Genomic DNA, 17,774 nt, shown 5'->3' with positions numbered 1-17,774 from the left:
CATGAACAAATCAGTACACTTAAAGACAGATGATTCTGAGCTAGTCAAAATGTTGAAGGACGCAAAATGCTCATTAATGTTCAAGCGCCACCTACTCCTGGCTTCCCCCATATCCCTCGTGTATGACACCCCAACAGGCATGCTCTGCCCGATCTTGCCTGCCCCTCTCTGCCAGACAATCTTCATGTAGCTACATTAACTGACCAATCCAGGCATCAAAGCTACCACAAAGCTAATCACTGAATGTTTAATTTGGTCGGGAATAAAAAACAATTGTCACACTTGGATATGTGCATGTATACTGTGTCAGAGGAGTGAGGTGGGATGGCACACCCAGCCCCTCTTGGACAACTCACTATCCCCAAGGGTCACCTAAGCCACATCCATATTAACACTGTAGGAACACTAGTACCCCCAGATGGTTTTCACTATATTCTATCAGCGACCAAGTTATGAGGTGGGTTGAAGTGGTGCCCCTCTCTGACATTACAGCAAAAAACATTGCCCAGGCTTTCATTAACTCCTGGATTGCCCACTTCAGCTGCCCCTCCTCAATTACAACCAACTAGGGCCGCCAGTTTGAGTCCTCATTCTTCTCTAAACTTTGCAAGCTGCACGATTTGATGAATTTCATTCCACCGCTTACCACCCACAGTGCAATGGTCCAATGGTATGTTGAAACCACACACTTAAGACAGTACTCTCATGCTATGGAAATTCCTGGTCAGAAGCACTACCATGGACCCTTAGGGATAGATGCTACCTACAAGGAGATTCTCCAGGCATCACTCACAGACATCTTTTACAATGAGCCCACTGTCCTATGTGTCGCATTTGTTGCCCCTCTTACTACCACACAGGACCATGATCTCCCAGCACTGACTGATTGCATACATGCACAGAATGCACACATCCATACGCCACCCCCACAGCCACTTTCTCTACCCCACATCTTTGTCCACAAAGAACTGGTGACTTACGATTATGTGATGCTCCAAGATGACTCTATCTGTGCATCACTCCTGCCTTCTTACTTGACCAATCACGAAGTCCTTGCTTACAGAGAGAACACCTCCTACATCATACTTAATGGCAATGGTCAAACAGCCTCATCTGATCGACTGAAACTGTCCCAGTTGCTCTCTGACAACCTTACTCAGGCTGCACCTATGTTCCTTCAGACCTGTCCCATGACCCCTGCCCACCTTCCATGGCCTCAGCTTCATCTTTCAGTGATCCAGTGTACAATATGTGTGTTGTTAGTGACTCATTCCCCCTCAAAATTCCCACCTGCCCCCCTTGTGTTTAGAGTGACATGTGTGACAGTAGTGAAGTACTGTGTGTCATTCCCACCTCCACCTTTGCACACCCAGCTCACACTGTGTTCACTGCCAACATCACAGATGTCAACATTGACAACATTTTTGTTGAGGTCAGGAACAGCACAGCCTTCATCTTTGTCATGTCACCAGTGCCTCAAGACAATGCCTCCACCATGCACATCCAGATCTTGAACTCTTTCGAGCTTCTTCCCAACAGTGACCAGGATTTTATTTTGATGAAATTTTCCTCTGATGGCTGACTCTCCGCCATCATCCTCATTTGACTCCAATTACAGATATCACTCTAACCAACAACCTCCCCCACTCACATGTAGGACATCCACTTCATCCACTGAAGTGGATATGAGATTTATTTATCGATGGCATTGTCTGCTCTGCATGTCCTCTGTGCTCTACCTGCGGTGTCACCGCCAGACACCACACTTGCTAGGTGGTAGCCTTTTAAATCGGCCGCGGTCCGCTAGTATACGTCGGACCCGCGTGTCGCCACTGTCAGTGATTGCAGACCGAGCGCCGCCACATGGCAGGTCTAGAGACACTTCCTAGCACTCGCCCCAGTTGTACAGCCGACTTTGCTAGCGATGCTATACTGCCAAATACGCTCTCATTTGCTGAGACGATAGTTAGCATAGCCTTCAGCTACGTCATTTGCTACGACCTAGCAAGGCGCCATTACCAGTTTATATTGAGATTGTACTTATGTATCCTCAAGAGCGATGTACACCAATTATGGATTAAAGTTAAGTATTCCAGCTACTACGCTCTTTTCTTACTAGACTCAACTACTTTACATTGTTCCAGACCTCACGCCAGTCTGCGTGAGCTTAAACGCATGCATTTCGGCCTCCTCTAGCAACACGGTGTTGGCTCTTCTGCCAACACAATACTACCCTTCCCAGGAGACAGCTCTGTGGTGACCATCAACCAATGGAACACTATCATGCATCTTTGATGTCATGATATTTGACTCACCTCTCTTTGTCTTTGTATCTGTGTACCATTACAAGTGGTTCATTGTGCTGTGCTTCCACAATTCATTAAAGTTTTTGATAATGAATCACTTGTTGGTGATTTCCATCCTCTACCATATCATCTTTAAAACTGGAATTACCACATTAATAAATATTGACAATGTGGTAATGATGCTTAATTATTCCCAAATTTCAGTTGTGTGGGAGAGAATTATATACAACAGCAATGGCACATAAACAATTTAGAAAAATTGCAGAAAGTATATTTTCATTTTATGTACGACAACTACACAAGTCTGATTTACCTTAACATCTGCCTTTGTTTTCTCAGTAACCTCCATTAAAAACTCAAGTTCTCCGCCATGTACACTTTGCGCACTGCCCATCAGATTTAAAATTTTCAGATCAACTTCAGCACCTAAATTGTCAATGTTTGATATAAAACAGTATTTGCGTCCCTGAAAACAATGAAAATACTGAAATAAACTATCATTAGGCACTAAACTATTACACAAAGATCAATTACATACACAATGCACTGTAGAACATATAATGACAAAAATTATAATCCTGTTTCATAAAACAAATCTTCATAAAGGTAAATAAGGTTAAAAATTCTATACATCAGGCAGCAGCAGACAAAAGATGACACAAATGCTAGTCTTTGGAACCACAGATTACCTCATATAGTTACAGAGGAGATATGTTGGAGGAAACAAAATGTTCAGGCTTAATAAGGAAGTCATTAAAATTTTAGATTAAGAGAGAGTAGCACACAGAGCAACAGGATTACTACTTTCTGAAGTATCCCTATCATCCTTTACAGTAATTGTTTCACAGACATTTCATTATTACAATAATAAAGTTATCAATAGATCTTTATGTTACAATACTGACTACAGACATGTCCTGTCAGCAGCCAGGATTTTAGATTTTCAAAATTTAGACTATAACAATGGAAATTAATAAGTGAGATACAAGAAGAAGATCAACTGAAACTAGAAGCAAAAACAATGTCAAAACTGACAGTTTTGAGAGAAAGTGGAATGGAGAAGAAACAGTCAATAGAATTGCAATAGATACTGTACTATACTACAGGGTATTGCAGATAAAAGTATCCCATGTCAGTGTGAAGGAAATGCAGTGAAATTAGAGAGATGAAGAGCTGAAATGTACTTAACATTTAATTACAATGAAAAATACAGTGACAAACACACTTACAGAAGATGCTAAAAGTGATCCCCTGCAATGTCAATACAAGGCTGTGCACATCTAAGCGTATTCAGATACTGCCAGTGTACAGTTCGAATATTGATGGCAGCAACTTCACAGCTGATGTTGTCTTTCAGTTCCTGTATTGTGTATGTGGATTTCTTTCATAGACCTTGCTCTTAAAGTTTCCCACAGGGAAAAACCCCTTTTTGTTAGATCCAGCAAATATGGTGGCCTTAAATCTTTGCTCCTCAGTGAAAACATCACAGACTCATTCCAGGAATACTATCTTGCTGGAAGAAGCAGTATTGTGTTTCATATTCAGTGAGTTGAGCACAAAATGTATCAAAAATTTCCATATATGCAATTGCATTGAGGGTAGTGTCAGAAAATGTTGGCCCATTGATGCATGTTCCTGTTACACTGCACCAAATGCTGATTTTTTCATCACAGAGTGGTTGCTGAAACACAATATTAGGGTTCTCTGTTGCCCAATACCTTATTTTCTGTGAATTCACATGGCTGGAGAGATGAAACTCTGCTCCATCACTCATGATATAATCAAAGGATCTAACAAACCATCAATGACGCTACTCAGAAGCCACAAGTGTAATTTACACATTTCTGATTGTCATCCTCTGTTAATTGCTGCACAACCATCACACGATATGGCTTGAAATTAAGACTTTTCAATATCTGCTTGCAACTCCTCCTACTTACATGTGCCTGTTGTGCCATTTTACAAGTAGACTTCTTTGGGCTCTGGATAATTCTTGCAAAGGGTGGCAAACAAAGAACGTGGGAGATGAGAATGGAGAGGAGATGATAGGACAGAGAGGGTGGAAACTATTGGGTGGAGGGCATGGGGACAATATGTTACCATAGGTTGAGGCTGGGATTTTTATGGGAGTGGAGCATGTGTTGTAGGGACAGCTCCCACCATCTGTGCACTTTAGAAAAGCTGTGATGGAGGGCAAGATCCATATAGCTTGGGTAGTGAAGCAGCCATTGAAATCAACAATGTTATGCTCCAATGCTTGTTGTGCCACAGGTCGGTCTACTTAGCTCTTGGCCACAGCTTGGCAGACAGTGGTTGGTAGTCAAACAGCTGTGCAATGATTGCAGCAGTGTTGGTAAATGATGTGGCTGTTATCACAAGTGATAATGGGGTAGAATAAACTTGTGACAGGATTGCAATAGGAAGTGCTGGTTGGGTGGGTTGGGCAGATGTTGCACCTTGTCTTCCACAGGGATATGATCCTTGTGGCAAGGGGTTGAGACTGGGTGTGGCATAGGGATGCATGTTGTGGAGGTTGGGTGGGTGTTGGCCACAGTTTGGAGGTGGTTGTTCATCCTGGTGGACTGTGGTTGATAATCATACCCACATAAACAGCTGTGTAATGATTGTAGCAGAGCTGGTAGATGACAGGGCTGCTTTCACAGGTGGCCCAGTCCTCGATGGGATAGGATAAATCTGTGGCAGAATTGTAACAGAAAATGCCGGGAGGGTGGACTGGGTAGGACCTGCACCTGGATCTCCCCAAGGGATATGATATTTGTGATAAGTGTTGTAACCGTGACCAGGATGGTCACGGGGTAGCAATGACGGAAAGCGCGGTGGGACCCGCGGAGAGGCCCGCGAACAACAACACAACTGATGAGGACAGACACGACCAACAAAGGACAGAACAAATACAACAAGACTGAACAACAGAGTCACAAGTAAACAAACACGTCCACTTGTACATGAACCAGGAAGCAAGCAGTCTAGCGCAAAGCGAGGTGTAAACCGACGTAAGCGAGATTAGACTAACTGACTGAACGAGAGGCTGGCGCTTAAGTACGCTATCGGGGGCGCCGCTATTGGCCGCTGAGACCACGTGTTCAACTGTGGCACCCTCACACTAAAAGCGGGCAGGAGGCGCGCGTCGCCACAGCTTACGGCGCGATGGTGCCGAGACCTCTATGGGTCTTCGATGTCCATGACATCTGGCGTGGATTCAAATCCTGCAGCGCGCGGTACCAGAGTGAGAGTTTGGGATGGGGAGTGGCATAGGGATGGATTAGGATGTTGTGGAGGATGGGTGGGCAACAGAATACCACTTTAGGAGTGGTGAGAAGATTTCTGATAGGATGTCCCTTATTTCAGGGCATGGTAATCGGTAATCAAAGCTGGAGAAGGATGTGGTTCAGTTGCTCCAATGAATGGTGAAGAGTTGGTGAAGGGAGTGGTTGGTATCTTTGGCATGGAAGGCTAGATTGTGGGCAATTGGTTGGAGGTGTTGGTCAATGAAGGCCAAAATTCTTTCAGTAGGGACACGGTCACTAGCCAGAATTGTTGGGTTTGTGGACTTTGGGGAGCATTTAGAAGGTGGGTGCATGGCGCGTCATAGGAGTGATTCAGGGAGGAGGTTGTGGCAGGGCTTAAGGCTTTAAGTGGAGGTTGTAGGTTGTACTGGACTTCTTGATGGGATCACTCCAGCAGAGTTCATGGTTGGAGGAGTCAAACAATTGGTGGAGGCCTTCTGTCAGGTAGACACTGTGATTCATAACAACAGTGATGAGACATTTGTCAGCTTCCAGGATGATCAGGTTAGGATTTGTTTTGAGGTTGTGTTTGGCTATTATTTCTTCTGCTGAAAAGTTGGTGTTCTGTGGAAGGATGGTTGGGCTACATTAGAGGTAAGGAATTCCTGGAAGGTAACCAGAGAGTGGTTAGGTGGGGGGGGAATCATTGTTGGATGGTGGTATGAACTAGGAAAGACAGGGTTCAATGTTGGAATTAGGTTGGTCTTGGTTGAAGGGATTGGTGGCAAAGAAGTTCTTTCTTTGCAGGGATTGGGAGAAGAAGAGTGGTCTTTGACAAGTCCAGCATGGTTAAATTTGGGTGTAGGTTTAAAGATGAGGCTTTTGGACAGGACTGAGACTGCTGTGGAGCTCACGGTTTTGGTTGACAGGTTAACAGTGATATAGGAATTGTTTGGTTCCGGATCTGATGAAGTCTTGGCAGGGCATTTTGGGGAATGTGGCAAGTGAAAAGCTTGGCTAGGCAGGGTTTAAGTGCTATGAGCGGTGGACGAGAAGGAACAGTGTGTGTAGGATATGGGTTAGATAGTTGTGGCCTGGTACAGCAGTAGTAGGTCAGCAGGTTGGATAACCTGTGGAGATGGTTCAGAATGGTTCAAATGGCTCTGAGCACTATGGGACTTAACATCTGAGGTCATCAGTCCCCTAGAACTTAGAACTACTAAAACCTAACTAACCTAAGGACATCACACATATCCACGCCTGAGCCATGATTCGAAGCTGCGACCATAGCGGTCGCGCGGTTCCAGACTGAAGTGCCTAGAACCACTCGGCCACACTGGCCGGCTGTGGAGATGGTGTCTGGAATGCTCCTGCAAGTGCTAGAGAGCAAGTGATGCAATTTCATAGATGTAATGTCTAAGCAGGGATTGCACAGTAGTAGCGTCTTGTAGAGGGAGTAGAGGTGGTTCTGGGATGCCTGTGCCATTAAGATGTGTTTTTGCAGTACCTGGGTTGTGAGGGCCAGGGACTGGCAGATTCTGGAAAGGTGAGTCACTGTGAAAGGAGATTGGGATCCAAAGAAAGAAATTTTTATGGTTAGGCTGTTTGGGGTGATTCCATGGTTTAGGTAGCATTTGAGAGATAGAATGTGGGATTGGGTTTTAGTCAGGGAAAGGGATACTTTTCTAGACTAATGCAGAAAGATGGAGCAGGGGTCAGTTGTGGTAGGAATGGTGTAAAGGAAGCGAGAATGATGCGGAAATGGGAAAAACAAATGTTGGTGATTGTGAGAGGAGCTGGATAAGAGAAAAGATGTATAAAAATACATGAAGACACACGGAAACATGCACCGATATGCAAAAATAAGCACAGGTACGTAAAAATACACAAAAATGCATGAAACTGCGTGAAACACTGCAAAAATACGCACGAATATGGTAAGAATGTACAGAAACGTGGTAATAAAGAAATGGATGAGGTATGGGAATGTGTGTGTGTGTGATGGGTTAGACTGAGGGCAGGTGTGGAAAATAAAACGCTCAAGTATTTCAGGATGAGAGATGAAGTGGGATCAATAGGAATAAATATAATAATAACCTCAGAGAAAAGAATCTGGGGTATCAGATGCTGTATCAACAATCCACGCAGTAAAGAAGCCTGTATTATGTGTAGACGATTATCCATAGAGTGTGGATTGAAAGTGGAGGTGGTTTGGAAGGTGGTGAATAAACACAGGAAAGAAAAAGGGAGAATGGACATTCAGAAGAGTAATGCCAAAGAGAAGAGTAACAAAGGGAAATGTCACTGGCTTGTAGGATGGTAGAAAAACCATTCAGCAAAATTAAACTCCAGGAAGGAATCTCAACAACATAGGGAAAGATAAAGAGCTACTTATGGTAAAGAAGACACGTTAAGTTGCAGATAAGCACAATTACAAGAACTTACACATAGCCTTCGGCCACAGTCTTCATCAGCAAAAGAAAAAGAGAGATACGCACACCAATTATACACAAAAGCAAGCATAGCACATGCAGACTTGACTGCCAACTCTGGCATCTCAGGAGAGAATGCAGCTGTTATGTGGGATGGAAGCAGCAATCTGGAGGGGCAGGGTAGAGGAAGGGGTAGTACAAATGTGTGATGTTTTCCTTTGTTACTATTATCTATAACATTACTCCTCTCAATGTCTGTTCCTTCTCTTCTTACCTGGGTTTATTCACTGCCTTCCAAACCACATTTACTTCCGAGCCACATTGCATCAAAGAGTGTCCACACACTATCCAGGCTCCGTGACTGGTCAGATTGTTGATGCAATATCTGATGTTCCAGATTCTTTCCTCTATTAGTTATATTTATTCTTGTTGATTCCACTTCATCCCTCATCCTGAAGTCCTTTAGTGTTTCATTTTACACACCTGCCTGTGCAACACAGCTTGTGATCCTCGACCTAATACATTCCCCCTCCTCCTCTCATCTCTTATCGTAACACACACACACGTGCTCCTACACCTCATCCATTCCTTTTCTCCCATGTTTCTGTACATTTTTAACGTATCTGTGCATATTTTTACATGTTTTCACGTTATTTTGCGTATTTCTACGTATCTGTGTGTATTTTTGCGTATCAGTGTGCGTTTCCATGTGTCTTTACATTTCTTTTACGCGTCTTTTCTCTTATCCACCTCCTCTTACAACCAGTAACAGCTATTTTGCCCATTTCCATATTATTCTCGTTTCCTTTACACCTTTACTGGTACAGCTGAGCTTTGCTCTATCTGCACCAGTTCAGAAAGGTATCCTTTTCCCTGGCTAAAACTCAGAATCACATACTATTCCACAAATGCTACCTAAACCATGGAATCACCCCAAACAGCCTAATCATAAAAATTTCTTTCTCTGGATCCCAAACCTCCATTCACAGTTACTTCACCTTTCCAGATTCTGTCAGTCCCTGGCCCTCACAATCCTGTTACTGCAAAAACATATCTTCATGGCACAGACATCCCAGAACCACCCACCTCTGGTCCCTCTGCAAGACACTACTACTGTGCAATCCCTGCTCCATACATCACATCTCTGAAATTGTATCACTTGCTCTCCAGAACTTGCAGGAGCGTTCCAGACACCACCTCCATAAGTTATCAAACCTCCTGACATATTGTTGCCACCTCGGCCCACCATTACCCAACCCATTTCCCTCCTTGTACACTGCTCATAGCCCCTAAACCCTGCCTAGCCGACCTTTTCATCTTCCCAAAACTCCCTGCCAACATTCCACCAAATCCAGAAAAGAAACATTCCTATGATGCTGTAGTTAACCTGTCCACCAAAACCTTGAACTCCATGGAAGTTGAAGTCCTATCCAAAAGCTTCACCTTTAGCTCTACACCCAAATTTAACCATGCTGGACCTGTCAAAGACTACTCTCATACTCCTGATCCCTGCAATGGAAGAACTTCTTTGCCACCAATTCCTCCAACCAAAACCACCTAATTCCAACTGTGTCTCCCAGTTCATACCATCGTCCAACCATGATACCATAATTTTCGCCGCTCCCACCAACTTTTCAGCAGAAGAAAGAACAGCCAAACACAACCTCAACAAAAAAATCCAAACTTAACCATCCTAACAGCTGACACATGTCTCATCACTGTTGTTATGAAGTGCAGTGACTACCTGACAGAAGGCCTCCACCAATTGTTTGACTCCTCTACCCATTAACTCTGCCAGAGTGATACCTCCCAGAAGTCCAACACTACCTACAATCCCAGCTTAAAGTCTTAAGCTCTTCCCAGAACCTCCTCCCTGAATCTATTTCTCTCTGCAGCCCTATGATACTCCACACACCAACCTTTCACATGCTCTCCAAAATCCACATACCCAACTATTTTTTATGAACCATTGTAGCTGGTTATTATGCTCCTACTGAAAGAATTTTGGCCCTCATTGACCAACACCTCCAACCAGTTGCCTGTAATCTAGTCTCCCATGTCAAAGATATCAACCACTTCCTTCACCAACTTCTCACCATCTGCACCCCTTAACCTCCTGGATCTCTACTCATCACGGTTGATGCCACCTCCCAATAAACCAGTATACCTCATGCCTATTGTCTTAACTCTATTGAACACTACTTTCCCCCTTGTCCTTCAGGCTCCAAACCCACTACCTCATTCCTCATACATCTTAATAACTTTAGCCTAACCCATAATTACTCCTCTTATGAAGATGAAGTATATAAACAAATGTGCAGCACAGCCACGGGCATCCTCATGACACTGTCCTATGCAAATCTGTTTACGGGCCAACTAGAGGAGACCTTCCTAGCCTCCCAAAACACCAAACCCCCTAGTCTGGTTCAGGTTTATTGATGATATCTTCAGGATATAGATTCAAGGCCGAAACACCCTATCTTCATCCTTCATGACTGCAGCACCTTCTCTCCCATCTACTTCATCTGGTCCTCCTCAACCCAGTGTGCTACCTTCCTAGTCATTGACCTCATCTGTGATGGCTCCATCTGCACATCTGCCCACATTAAACCCACCAACCACCAACAGTACCTGCATTATGACAGCTGTCATCCCATTCACACTGAAAAAGTCCCTCCCACACAGCCTGGCCATCTAGGGATGGTGTATCTGCAGTGTCAAGAATTCCCTTGCTAAGTATGCTGAGGGTCTCACCAAGGCCTTCACACACGTGCACTATCCACTGGGCCTAGCAATCAAACAGATCTCCCATGCCATTTCCCCTCACACCCCCAATCCTTGCACCATCCCCAAGAGCCAGCCACAAAGGAGTGTCACCCCAGAGTGGAACAACTGAACCACATTCCTTCACCAGAGTTTTGATTACCTATGTTAATGCCCTGAAACGAGAGACATGCTACCCAAGATCCTTCCCACCCTCCTAAAGTAGTGTTCCATCATCCATCCAACCTCCACAACATCCTAGTCCATCCCTATGCCACTACCAATCCCATCCCCTTGCCACAAGGATCATCTGTCTCTGGAAGACCCCAGTGCAAACCTGCCCAATCCATCCACCAAGCACTTCCTATTCCAGTCCTATCACAGGTCTATCCTACCCACCCATCAGTGGCTGGGCCACCTGTAAAAGCAGCCATATCATTTACCAGCTCTGCAATCACTGCACATCTGTTCGTATTGGTGTGACTACCAACCACTGTCCACCATGATGAGCAGCCACCTCCAAACTGTGGCCAAGAGCAAAGTAACCACCCTGTGGCACAATATGCAGCTGAGCATAACATTCTTCATTACAATGGCTAATTCACTATCCAAGCCACCTGGATCCTCCCCTCCAGCCCCAGCTTTTCCAAATTGCACAGATGGGAGTTATCCTTACAATACATTCTCTGGCCCCAGAAATATCCTAGCCTCAACCTATGGCAACATATTGCCCCTTAGTCTCTACCCCACAGTTTCCACCCTCTCTGTCAATTCATCTCCTCCACATTCTCAACTCTCACCCACTTTATTTGCTGCCCTTTGCCAAATCACCCACCCATCTTTCCCTGCTCCTCTTCTTCCTCACTCCTTTTTTCCCCTGCTCCTGATCCACACCCTCCTGACACTGTGTCTGTTGGCATTCTAGTCCCTGCACACTCCACCAGACAGCGTTCCTCTCTCCCCCACCCATATACCACTATCCCCCTTCCCCTCCCCCTCCCCCACCCCCTCCACATTGCTGCTTCTATTCCACATGACAGCTGCATTCTGGCCCAAGCTGCCAAAGTTGACAGTCACATATGCGCAATGTGTGCTTGCTTGTGTGTACGAATGGTAGGTGTTTCTCTGTTTCTCATTTGCTGATGAAGGCTGTGGCTTAAAGCTGTGTATAAGTGTCTGTTAATTGTGCTTGTCTGCAACTTAACATGCCTTTTTTATGTTAGTAGCAATCTATCTTTCGCTACATTGTTGATATTCCTACCTTGTGTTTCAATTGTTTGAATGTTGTTTCAGTTACTGCAAACTTATGAAAGGAACATTAGTCAGTGTGCAGGAGGTCATGAAACGAGTAAGATCTGTGTCCAAAAGTGTACCACAGATGAATTAGCACAAATTACTAGTAGTACAATGTGCTGGGTTTTATCTGTATTTCACATTCAGGAGATCATTCTGTAATTTAGTGACTGTTTTTGATGATTAATTGGGCAGTAAACTGTATGAACTGAGTCAAATAATGATCATTTACTGTGACAATTAGGTCAAGCTGAACTGTTTTACCTCCAGCTTATACTAACTGTGCACATCATTTTCATTTTGATGTAATTGTCTACTTGGAAGGACAGTGTAACTGGCAAACATGTTAATGATTTCTTGCACATGTTACTTGTTGTGACTCAGTATGTCTATGTTCGTTCACTGCACTTGAACAATAATGTAATGGGACACCAGTTGAGTGTAGTATGTGGCTAACCATTTATTTGTCCATAAATAATGGAACTCAATCTGGCCATAGACTGTAGATTATTTGACGGCCATAGACTGTAGATTATTTGACATGAAAAGTGCAGTTAAAGTGTTTGGACTGTAAGTTTGTGTGGACCATATCAATTGAAATAGCCTACTTTCAACAACCACTTTTCAGTCAGATTTGACAGAGGTGCAGCTACCAAGGGCAGATTAGCGCAGGTAAATAAGGTCATGTTACAGGCACAAGCAGTGGACAGATAGGGCACAGAATCAGTTATGGTGAATAGTACAGTGACAGGGTTTACTGCAGCAAACGAAGTTTAAGTATAAATCACAAATAGAAGATGAAGAGGCAGAGAAAATATACAAAGTTCTTTAATGAGTAACTCAGTATGTACTGGGACATGAAAAGCTAATAATCACATGTAATTTGAATGTTGCAACTGTGGAAGGAATAGGAGAAGGAGATTAGTGTTTAATGTCCAATTGACAGCAAGGTCATTAGAGACAGAGCACAAGCTTTGATTAGGAAAGGATGGGGGAAGGAACTCAGCTGTGCCCTTTCAAAGGAACCATCCCAGCATTTGCCTGAAGCAGTTTAGGGAAATCATGGAAAACCTAAAGTAGGACATCCAGATGTGGGTTTTGATAGTAGCTGTCACGGTGCCACCTGCTTTTATTTCTTCATTTGTCGTTTGTTATCCTCGGTGTCAATGTACTGCGTTGCTACACTGGCTGAAAAAATGGGTTGTGGATTCCGACACTGACTACTGCAAATTATATAGCCGACAGGTGCACAGTTGTGTTACACAGTACTTTTATTTCACTGTTCACAACCCTCCAATAATACACCGTTATATGGCCAGTGTACTATCGTTTAACTTGCGATAAGCCTCATTAATAGGTTGCAGATGAAACTCCAAATACTGCTACAATAGTTTCCTGTTGTACATCTACGAGCAGTAAAACCTAACCAAAAAGTCCACAGTTCTTGAAGAATAAGCAGGTACATATGGAGCAGACATTGTCACTGTTTTTACACATGGCCTAATTGTTTAACACTTGTTCAACAGTTAATTTGAAGCACTGTTGTTGTTCCAAAACAGCACAGGTTACTTGTCTGAAACTCAGCCGTGGACGGACTGTCTCGTGATCAAAAATTGGGTCCTCATAGATCATCACAATAATAGGTGCTGAAACTACACAACAAAGTTAAATTTACAGAAATTACAATTAAAACTTAACTCACTCAATTGATTGAATACATTGAAAAATTGTGTCTTTTTAACAGTTTCTTCTACTATAAGGTTTAGTCCAAATTATTTGTTTAAATGGTGAAATTAACAGACATCGTTATGCAAACAATACTTTTGACAAAACTGTTAATTACTTTGGAATTAATGAAGGGCTGGTTTTGCTAACATGTTTTCAAATATAGCCAAATAGATACTTTAAGATTATTAGTATTTCAACTTCCAAATGTTTACAATTATTACAGAATTTATATTTGTTTATAGGTCAACAATAGAATTTAAGTAATGAAACAATCACTGATTTCACCATATAACAAATGATACTAACTAGGAATAATCAGAATAAATTAGAAAATCAATTACATACATAAAACTAAGCACAAAATTAGATCTGGTGTTATTTACTTTAAAACTGAGGGCCAATCTTTCTCTTTTATGGAAATGCAGATTATATTCACGTATGTTAATGATAATTAGTTAAAAGTAACAAAACAAATTTAAGGAGTCAGATGGCAAAACAAGAGGGGAATTAAATTATCCCAGCTTGCTTCATCACATCGTCCTTATAAATGTGAGTGAAGTGTGCTAACCTCTGTGCAACTTCACTCAGTGGGCAGAGTAGAAAACAAGAGTTACAAAAGAATGAAGTCTTGGCAGTAAGAATGAGAGGGAGGAAGACTATTGAACTCTGCAATAAATTTCAGCTGGTAATAGTGAATGTATTGTGCAAAAATCACCAGAGGACAAGGTATTCTTGGAAAAACACTGGAAATATAGGAAGATAACAACTGGATTACATCGCGGTCAGAAAGAGATTCTGAAATAACATATTGGACTGTAAGGCATACCCGTGAGCACATAGACTCTCAGATCACAATTTTGTAATATGTTGTTGTTGTGGTCTTCAGTCCTGAGACTAGTTTGATGCAGCTCTCCATGCTCCTCTATCCTGTGCAAGCTTCTTCATCTCCCAGTACCTACTGCACCCTACATCCTTCTGAATCTGCTTAGTGTATTCATCTCTTGGTCTCCCTCTATGATTTTTACCCTCCACGCTGCCCTCCAATACTAAGTTGGTGATCCCCTGATGCCTCAGAAGATGTCCTACCAACCGGTCCCTTCTTCTTGTCAAGTTGGGCCACAAACTCCTCTTCTCCCCAATTCTATTCAATACCTCCTCATTTGTTATGTTATCTACCCATCTAATCTTCAGCATTCTTCTGTAGCACCACATTTCGAAAGCTTCTATTCTCTTCTTGTCCAAATAATTTACCGTCCATGTTTCACTTCCATACAAGGCTACACTCCATACAAATACTTTCAGAAACGACTTCCTAACACTTAAATCAATACTCGATGTTAACAAATTTCTCTTCTTCAGAAACGCTTTCCTTGCCATTGCCAGTCTACATTTTATATCCTCTCTACATCGACTATCATCAGTTATTTTGCTCCCCAAATAACAAAACTCCTTTACTACTTTAAGTGTCTCATTTCCTAATCTAATTCCCTCAGCATCACCCGACTTAATTTGACTACATTCCATTATCCTGGTTTTGCTTTTGTTGATGTTAATCTTATACCCTCCTTTCAAGACACGGTCCATTCCATTCAACTGCTCTTCCAAGTCCTTTGCTGTCTCTGACAGAATTACAATGTCATCGGCGAACCTCAAAGTTTTTATTTCTTCTCCATGGATTTTAATACCTACTCCGAACTTTTCTTTTGTTTCTTTTATTGCTTGCTCAATATACAGATTGAATAACATCGGGGATAGGCTACAACCCTGTCTCACTCCCTTCCCAAACACTGCTTCCCTTTCATACCCCTCAACTCTTATAACTGCCATCTGCTTTCTGTACAAATTGTAAATAGCCTTTCGCTCCCTGTACTTTATCCCTGCCATCTTTAGAATTTGAAAGAGAGTATTCCAGTCAACATTGTCAAAAGCTTTCTCTAAGTCTACAAATGCTAGAAACGTAGGTTTGCCTTTCCTTAATCTTTCTTCTAAGATATATCGTAGGGTCAGTATTGCCTCACGTGTTCCAACATTTCTACGGAATCCAAACTGATCTTCCCCGAGGTCGGCTTCTATCAGTTTTTCCATTCATCTGTAAAGAATTTGCGTTAGTATTTTGCAGCCGTGACTTATTAAACTAATAGTTCAGTAATTCTCACATCTGTCAACACCTGCTTTCTTTGGGATTGGAATTATTATATTCTTCTTGAAGGCTGAGGGTATATGTGTGGATGGATATGTGTGTGTGCGAGTGTATACCCGTCCCTTTTTCCCCCTAAGGTAAGTCTTTCCACTCCCGGGATTGGAATGACTCTTTACCCTCTCCCTTAAAACCCAAATCCTTTCATCTTTCCCTCTCCTTCCCTCTTTCCTGACGAGGCAACCGTTGGTTGCGAAGGCTAGAATTTTGTGTGTATCTTTGTCTTTGTTTGTGTGTCTATTGACGTGCCAGCGCTTTCGATTGGTAAGTCACATCATCTTTGTTTTTAGATATATTTTTTTCCCACGTGGAATGTTTCCTTCTATTATATTCATATCATTAAATTAAATATTTCTTTTGTTACCCAAGGGTTTCTACTAGCCCTCATCTTTTTACCTATTTGATCCTCTGCTGCCTTCACTATTTCATCCCTCGAAGTTACCCACTCTCCTTCTACTGTATTTCGTTCCCCGATTCCTGTCAACTGTTCCCTTATGCTCTCCCTGAAACTCTGTACAACCTCTGGTTCTTTCAGTTTATACAGGTCCCAACTCCTTAAATTCCCACCTTTTTGCAGTTTCTTCAGTTTTCATCTACAGTTCATAACCAACAGATTGTGGTCAGAGTCCACATCTGCCCCTGGAAGTGTCTTACAATTTAAAACCTGGTTCCTAAATCTCTGTCTTACCATTGTATAATCTATCTGATACCTTTTAGTATCTCCAGGGTTCTTCCATGTATACAACCTTCTTTCACGATTCTTGAACCAAGTGTTGGCTATGATTAAGTTATGCTCTGCGCAAAATTCTACCAGGCGGCTTCCTCTTTCATATCTTAGCCCTACTATGTTTCCTTCTCTCCCTTTTCCTACGCTTGAATTCCAGTCACCCATGACTATTAAATTTTCGTCTCCCTTCACTACCTGAATAATTTCTTTTATATCATCATACATTTCTTCAATTTCTTCGTCATCTGCAGAGCTAGTTGGCATATAAACTTGTACTACTGTAGTAGGCGTGGGCTTCGTCTCTATCTTGGCCACAATAATGCGTTTACTATGCTGTTTGTAGTAGCTTACCTGTACTCCTATTTTTTTATTCATTATTAAACCTACTCCTGCATTACCCCTATTTGATTTTGTATTTATAACCCTGTATCCACCTGACCAAAAGTCTTGTTCCTCCTGCCACTGAACTTCACTAATTCCCACTATATCTAACTTTAACCTATCCATTTCCATTTTTAAATTTTCTAACCTACTTGCCCAATTAAGGGATCTGAATTCCAAGCTCCGATCGGTAGAACGCCAGTTTTCTTTCTCCTGATAACAACGTCCTCCTGAGTAGTCCCCACCCAGAGATCCGAATGGGGGGCTAATTTACATCCAGAATATTTTACCCAAGAGGACGCCATCATCATTTAATCCTACAGTAAAGCTGCATGCACTCGGGAAAAATTATGGCTGTAGTTTCCCCTTGCTTTCAGCCATTCGCAGTACCAGCACAGCAAGGCTATTTCGGTTAGTGTTACAAGGCCAGATCAGTCAATCATCCAGACTGTTGCCCATGCAACTACTGAAAAGGCTGCTGCGCCTCTTCAGAAACCACACATTTGTCTGGCCTCTCAACAGATACCCCTCCGTTGTGGTTGCACCTAAGGTACGGCTATCTGTATCATTGAGGCACGCAAGCCTCCCCACCAACGCTGAGGTCTGTGGTTCATGGGGGGGGGGATTTTGTAATAATGGAGAGTAAAATGAAGTTGAAGATAATCAACCAAAAGAATTAATGGGGAAGAAGCAGGATGC

At 42.7% G+C, this 17,774-nt stretch overlaps 1 protein-coding gene across 1 annotated transcript in view; it reads right to left on the bottom strand.

Moving 5' to 3' along the window:
* LOC126160409 (UTP--glucose-1-phosphate uridylyltransferase-like) overlaps positions 1-17,774 on the bottom strand; it is a 155,574-nt gene that overhangs the window by 121,440 nt on the left and 16,360 nt on the right. The window contains exon 4 of the mRNA XM_049916905.1: positions 2,620-2,772. Within this exon, the coding sequence (XP_049772862.1) occupies positions 2,620-2,772 (153 nt within the window). The remainder of the gene's footprint in view (positions 1-2,619; positions 2,773-17,774) is intronic.

The sequence above is a fragment of the Schistocerca cancellata genome, chromosome 2, assembly GCF_023864275.1.
Source record: "Schistocerca cancellata isolate TAMUIC-IGC-003103 chromosome 2, iqSchCanc2.1, whole genome shotgun sequence".
In the NCBI taxonomy this organism is placed as follows: domain Eukaryota; kingdom Metazoa; phylum Arthropoda; class Insecta; order Orthoptera; family Acrididae; genus Schistocerca; species Schistocerca cancellata.
This window is presented reverse-complemented; position numbering and strand designations above follow the sequence as displayed.